Source organism: Palaemon carinicauda, chromosome 24 (assembly GCF_036898095.1).
Source record: "Palaemon carinicauda isolate YSFRI2023 chromosome 24, ASM3689809v2, whole genome shotgun sequence".
Lineage (NCBI taxonomy): Eukaryota > Metazoa > Arthropoda > Malacostraca > Decapoda > Palaemonidae > Palaemon > Palaemon carinicauda.
Genome location: NC_090748.1, coordinates 82,642,393 through 82,649,892, shown reverse-complemented (window position 1 = coordinate 82,649,892; position 7,500 = coordinate 82,642,393). Strand labels below are relative to the sequence as shown.

At 40.8% G+C, this 7,500-nt stretch overlaps 1 protein-coding gene across 1 annotated transcript in view; it reads left to right on the top strand.

The window, feature by feature from the left end:
- The window catches only part of LOC137617877 (hyaluronidase-like), a 28,963-nt gene that overhangs the window by 11,332 nt on the left and 10,131 nt on the right, over nucleotides 1–7,500 (top strand). The window contains exon 2 of the mRNA XM_068347824.1: nucleotides 6,821–7,030. Within this exon, the coding sequence (XP_068203925.1) occupies nucleotides 6,821–7,030 (210 nt within the window). The remainder of the gene's footprint in view (nucleotides 1–6,820; nucleotides 7,031–7,500) is intronic.

Here is a 7,500-nt window from a genome sequence, read left to right as displayed (position 1 = left end):
TCGCCAGCGGAGAGGCGTTTGCTTGGTTTCAGCGCGCAGAATTCCAGTTTCGCATCAACGGCGTGACTCGCTCAACCACCAAGGCAGATTATGTTCTCGCGGCAATACCCGAGGACACCTTCCCGGAAATATCCGACTGGCTTTGTGAACAAGGAGAAAACCCAATAGCGTATGACGCCCTCAAAATATACCTTCTGCAGCAGTACTTGCCGTCGCCAGCCGCCCGTGTAGCAAAGCTTTTTCAGCTCTCGCAAAGACCGTTAGGGGGACCAAATGGCTTCGCTTGCCCTCAGGGAAATGACCAGTATCGCTCGCCTTCAACCTGCCGCAGAAGGCTCTCCTCGTGAGGTGAACCTACTTCGTGCCCTTTGGATACGCCATTTACTCGGACCTATACGCGCTGCCATACCTGATGTCGATAATTTACCCATAAAGGACTTGATGACCAAGGCCGACCCCCTTATGGACAGCCACTTCAAGACCTCCATCAACGCCTCCACCCCTGACGAAGAGGATGCCTATTCAACGTCAACTGAAGCTGACATGAATGCCGTACGACATACACGCCCACACCATGACGTGCCGAAGCAGAGACAAAGCCGCCCACCACCCACCAATCTCTTGCGCCCCAACAAACGACTTCTACAGCCACTTACTACCTCCCATCCGCCGCAGTTTTGCTACTACCACTTCAGATTCGGGGCAACTGCGAAGAAATGTGCCAAGGATTGTCAGTGGCTAAAAAACGTGTAAGTAGGCCATCGCTCGTGGCGGTGGCCTCTCGTGTTTCTAATCTTTTCTTTTTACAGGATGCAAGGACGGGCGTGCGATTTTTGGTAGACACGGGGTGCTTGTCGTTCTCTTTTGCCAAGGAAACTCTTCAAGACACGACGTAGTCTGTCTACATCTGCCGACGTCCGTTTGGTAGCTGCCAACGGATCTGCGATACCCACCTACGGTTACGAGAACCTCACATTATCGTTCGGAAACAGTAAATTCAATTGGAAGTTTCTCGTTGCTGACGTCACAATGCCAATCCTCGGTGCGGATTTCCTCTCTCATTTCCACCTTCTGGTCGATGTCGCCCACCGACGATTGGTCAACGCAGACTCATACTTGTCGACACCTCTTCAACCCGCCCCCTCTAACCTCGCTCTCCACATTAGCGCACCCACGGATGCCTACGGCCACCTCCTCACGTCGTACCCAGAAGTTTTCCGTCCAGAACTTCGCCAAACGCCCACGGTTCCTGCCAAGCACGGTATTTATCACCATATCAAGACGACGGGACCCCCCGTCTTCGCAAAATTCAGATGTCTGGCACTGGAACGATTGGCAGCCGCCAAACAGACGTTCGCCGAAATGGAGGAAATGGGCCTTTGCCAAAAGGCCTCCAGCCCATGGTCGTCACCCTTACACATCGTTCTGAAAAAAGACGGCTCCCTCCGTCCGTGCGGGGATTAAAGGCGCCTGAACATGCAAACAGAACCGGATCACTACCCCCTCCCAAACATTGCCGACGTGACCTCCTACCTGCACAATGCAAAGGTTTTCTCTACGCTCGATCTCCTGAAGGGGTATTATTAGGTGTTTATGAATTCAGAAGACATCCCCAAGACTGCCATCACCACTCCGTTTGGAACATACACCTTCATTTACTCCTGTTTTGGCCTTCGTAATGCTGGGGCCATGTTTCAACGTCTCATGGATGGCATCTTAGGGGACCTCCCTTTCTGTGTATGTTATGTGGACGACATACTTGTGTTCTCCTCCTCAAAAGAGGAACACCTCCGTCACCTGCGCATCGTGCTCGACCGCCTGCAACAAAACGGCCTTGTAGTCCGGTACGACAAGTGTACCTTTGGCGCCAACGAAGTGTCGTTCTTAGGGCACCGCATCACTCCTAAAGGAGTCCACCCCCTCCCTGAGAAGGTAGCAGCTGTTCAGAACTTCCCCGTGCCCTCGACGTCAAAGCTCTGCAGGAATTCTTGGGCATGATCAACTATTATCACCGTTTTCTGCCAGCCATTGCCGCCACTCTTGCTCCCCTCTACGACTCCCTCAAGGGCAAGCCGAAGGACCTGAAGTGGGGTCCCCTTCAAGATGCAGTATTCTGCAATGCAAAGAAGGCCCTATCAACTGCTGCGTTTCTCACTTTTCCTATCCCACATGCCCCTCTCCTTCTCTCCACCGATGCCAGCGACAACGCTAATGGTGCAGTACTCGAGCAGTTGGTCAACGGCTCACCCCGCCTATTGGCCTTCTTCAGCAGAAAACTTTCCAAGGCAGAATCGGGTTATTCTACCTTCGATCGAGAATTGCTGGCGGTGCACTTGGCTGTCCGTCACTTTCACCATTTCTTAGAAGGTACGCCCTTCATCATTCGCACAGACCACATGCCTCTGGTGCATGCCTTTACTCGACAGTCTGATGCCTGGTCTGCCCGGCAACGCCGACATCTCTCTGCCGTGGCTGAATACAATTGCACCCTTCAATACGTCCCTGGGAAAATGAATCCCGTTGCCGATGCCCTGTCAAGAAACACGTTGGCTGCTGTTCAACTGGGATTGGATTACAACGCCCTGGCTGAAGCCCAATGACAGGATCCAGAGTATCAAGCATGTAGGACATCCTGCACGTCCCTCCGTTGGGAAGACTTTCCCCTTGAAGACTCCAACACCATTCTCCTCTGTGACGTCAGTACTGGCAGACCGCGACCTTGGATTCCTGCTCCCATGCGCCGACAGGTGTTTGATTTCATTAACGGCCTTTCATATCCCTCGTTCCATTCTACTGCGCAGCTGCTGAAGGCAAAGTTCATTTGGCACGGCATTTCTAAGGATGCTAAGGATTGGGTCCGCGCCTGTACTTCTTGCCAAACTTCCAAAGTACATCGACACACGGATTCAGGAGTGGGCACCTTTCCTCAACCTCAGCGTCATTTCGCACACATTCATGTCGACGTTGTAGGTCCCTTACCCACATCACAAGGACATCGTTACCTGTTTACTATCATGGACCACTCCACCCGTAGGCCTGAAGCCATTCCCATGGAAACTGCAACGTCCGCCTCATGTACATCTGCCTTACTCTCTGGATGTATTGCAAAATTTGGTATCTCTGAGCATATTACTTCTGACAGGGGAACCACTTTCACTTCTCAATTGTGGACATCACTAGCAAATCTCCTGGGCATCACCCTACACCAGACAACGGCCTACAACCCCGCTGCCTATGGAATGGTTGAACGTTTTCATCGCACCCTCAAAGCAGCTTTGATGTCCCGCTGCAAGGATTGCAACTGGTTTACTCAGCTTCCCTGGGTCCTCCTGGGACTAAGGACTACTCCTAAAGACGCCCTCGACGTCTCGGCAGCTGAAATGGTGTATGGCGACCCGTTGGTCGTCCAGGCCGAAATTTTTCCTTTTACAACCTCCTCGGACGATCTCCAGCGCATACGTCACGTCGTGGAAAAATTTACTCCATGCTGCCAGACTTACAAGGCCCCAGCGAAGCATCACATACCAACAGACTTGCACTCTGCAACGCACGTTTTCCTACGCAACGACAATACCAAGCCACCGCTAACGCCCCCTTACACGGGCCCTTTCCTTGTGATCCGACGCAGTCCGAAAGCATTCCTACTAAACATTCGTGGCAAAGAAGACTTGGTCTCCATTGATCGTCTAAAACCTGCTTATCTCCTGCCAGATGACCCGCCTACAGTTCGCCTCTCTAGATCAGGGCGCCCTATTTAACTTGTACAGTATGTCATTTTTAGGGTGGGAGCCATATACCAACCGTGTGTCACACAATTGTACATAATTAATTTTGTATATATTATGCTTGTATCTTCGCTCTTCCCTCGCGCTAAAACGAACTTGAAAATTCATGTCTGCTTTTCTCCTCTGTAACATTTTCAATATTTGAACATGAAAATTCTTGTTGCTTTGAGATTTTGTATATAAAGGAGAGTGTCCTTTAATAAACTACTCAGTTGATTGCTTCCTGCCTTTGAGTTCACAACCCTCTCTCGGCACCGTCACATGTTACTAAACCTTGACTTATAGTTGGATTGTATTTTTTTTGGATGGTGGTATGAAAAAGAATTCTGAGCCAATGGTACTGAAAAAAGTTAAGAACCCTCCGTCGCATGAACATTCACAATTCCAGTAATATATAAGATTAGACTTGTGTTTCACTATGTAATATTTTTTTCTATAAATATTACGAATTTCTTCAGTAGTTGTAGTTAAATGACTTTTGTGACCTGTCTTTTCCTTGTGTTGTGGACGGGTCACATTCTATGGGTCTTGAGTTCATACTAGACATCTACTTAATGTGGAACTAGGGATTAGGTGTTAAAAATTATCTCATACGTCTTCCTTTTGTTTCATCAGCCAACAATACCTAGCTCCCTTGATCGTAGCTCGTGTTTTCAAGAACAGATTAGGGTAGCTGAATATGGGGATCACCATATGAAAATACTGCATTTTGAAGTCTATAGATCCAAGAATCACTCGCTGTCTAAAACTTTGTACTGGGGCCTTTAGTTCTTCCTCAAATATCAAGATTATATAACTACGAGAAGTACATTAACGATCCTATCCACCAATTCTCCAGAAAAAAAAAAAAAAAAAAAAAAAGCTATTCAACCCAGTGACATGCCTGTAAAAAATCGTGAACAATTATTCCCAATAAGAAAAAATAAGCTATTTAATCTATAACATTGTACAAACCTTAGCATTAGCCTTATTCTACTGTGAATATTTCCTCCAACTTAGACCATAACGAAAACAAAAATATGATCCTATTTAATTTTTATTTGATAAAGAAATATAGCTAAGCTCGAAGTCACCACGAGAAAGCATGCCTTAAAACATGTTCTAAGGAAAGGATATTATTGAATCCCGGAAGGGTTACTCTCATAGGAACAAACTGGTATTTAAATTTAAAGAGTTTATTGAAAAACTCTATTCCCAAGGTGGTGAATAATGATAGATGTTGGATTTCTAGTCCCTTTTTTTAATGAAAAGTCAGATGATTTATTAAATGATTTAGAAAAAAAAAATTACATAATACTACCCGTGAAGGTTTTGTAATCATTATTAGCGATTCATAGAAGCAAAATGAAAAGTCATACCGAAATAATAAATGTGACACGAACGAATTAAAACAAGGAAAACCAATCGTTTCTGTTAGAATCGTCAAAACGGAAAGAAACGAGGAGTGAAGTAATTTAACAAAATTGCGTGTAGGTTATAGTAAATTAACACTAGTATTTTTAATGTGCATATCTCATGAAGCAACTCCCAAGTGCAAGGAGTGGGACACTTTTTAAAAAATATCCTAAAACATATTCTCAAATTGTAATATATTCAAGAGATATTATTTTTAATAAGAAAAATTTTCTTGACATTTTATCGGACTATGTTTTTAAGATTTTAAAATTTCAAGAAACGTTGGATTTATGAAGAAGATTCTAATCTGTATTTATCAAAAACCATTATTGGGCAACAATTAATTTTTATCTTTTATTTCATATATCAATATTTCCAGCTATTTGTTAGCTTAAATAAGAGTAATATTTATCTTTCCCGATTTAAATCGGGCCAGTCAAGCTGGACTCATTGAACTGTCTAATCTTCTTGTCATTCCTGATTTATTTTCATAAGTAGTACTTTTTCAAGCAATGTTGAATATTTTCCAATGAAAGCGAGTTATATAATTTATGTTTTAGATCAATCACACATGAGCCTATTATATTAAAAAAAACGATAGTTATATGTTTATTAAAGGTCACAAATATTAAAACATTTATGTTCAGTTTATGCCAATACCAGAGTTGCGATAAATACTTTTTGGCAGAGATACCTTAAAGTTTCAGATTCTTTAAAATTATCTCCTGATCAGTTATTGTGTATTTTTTACTGCCATAATACCTATAAAAAACAAACTAATTTTGAATAAAAAAAAACATTTTTTATGTGAAGACACCATTAACGATGATTCTCTTCATATGCAGGAAAGTAGGATTATTTAACTGACCTATTCCCTATTCACCACCCAGTTATATAGTTCACATTCTATACCTTAACCTTTTTTTTTTTCAAAAAATTAAACGCAATGAAGTAGACTTTTATAATTATATCCTTGGTAAACAAGGTATCAATATAATGAAAAAGACAATACATTTTCTCAGAGTAATTATCTTCAAAAAATCCTATCCTTATATATTGGAAGTGTTCAGAACTTTCTATTCATCCTAAATCTCTGTCAATCAACCATTCAGGTTTCCGTTTTGTTAATATCCTTAATAGACTTACTGTTAGATTAAAGTCCAAATTATACTCAATTGAAATAATGCCGTTTGCTGGAAGTCTGGAGTATAGATTCTGGAAAGAATAATGTACCCTAGAGATAGCTGGGTGCCTGTGAATAAGTATACACATTGTTCAGAAAGAAACTTGGATTTAAAATTAAACAAAACGCATGTACAAGTGAGTAGGTACCTTGGCGTGAATTTTCTCGGCTACTTTAGTTTGTGTATATCCATCCTGACCAAGGTGGTCGTCCATACGTAACTGGTTGAAATAACAGTCGTTTGTTATATTACTACTTACAAAATGAATATGAAATTGGGCAATGTTCTATTCATTGTGTAGACAATACAGAACTATAAGCTAAATCTATTTAGAACTATTATATGAGGCATTATAACAAAAAAATAAAATATCCCGTTAATGGTGAAAATACAAGAAATCAATTTAATCGTCCTTATCAGTAGAAAGATTTATTAATTGTTTTCATGTTTCTGCAGAAAATTGCACAGAGACATCCAGTCCAGTTTCACATCAGGGGAAAATGTATTCGGCTGGCTTTGTTAATTTTGACCTACATCGACAACAGTCATTGTTTCGACGTGTACTGGAATATCCCTTCGCAAACCTGCCAGCAATTTGGGATTTACATCAACGCTTCACAGTACGGAATTGTTCAAAATACGGATGACGTCTTTTATGGAGATAAGGTAAAGTTTCACTGTTAACTCATTTGTACATTTTGCCTATTCGTTTGCATTCGTAAACGTAGCATTGTTTATCTTCTATGCTCATAACACACGGACATAGAGACACACACAAACACACAGACACACATATATGTATATATATATATATATATATATATATATATATATATATGAATATATATATATATATATATATATATATATATATATATATATACATATATATATATATATATATATATATATATATATATATATATGTATATATATATATTTATATATATACATATATATATATATATATATATATATATATATATATATATATATATGAATATTTATATTAATGTATATATATATATATATATATATATATATATATATATATATATATGTATATATATATGAATATGTATATTAATATATATATATATATATATAAATATATATATATATATATATATATATAT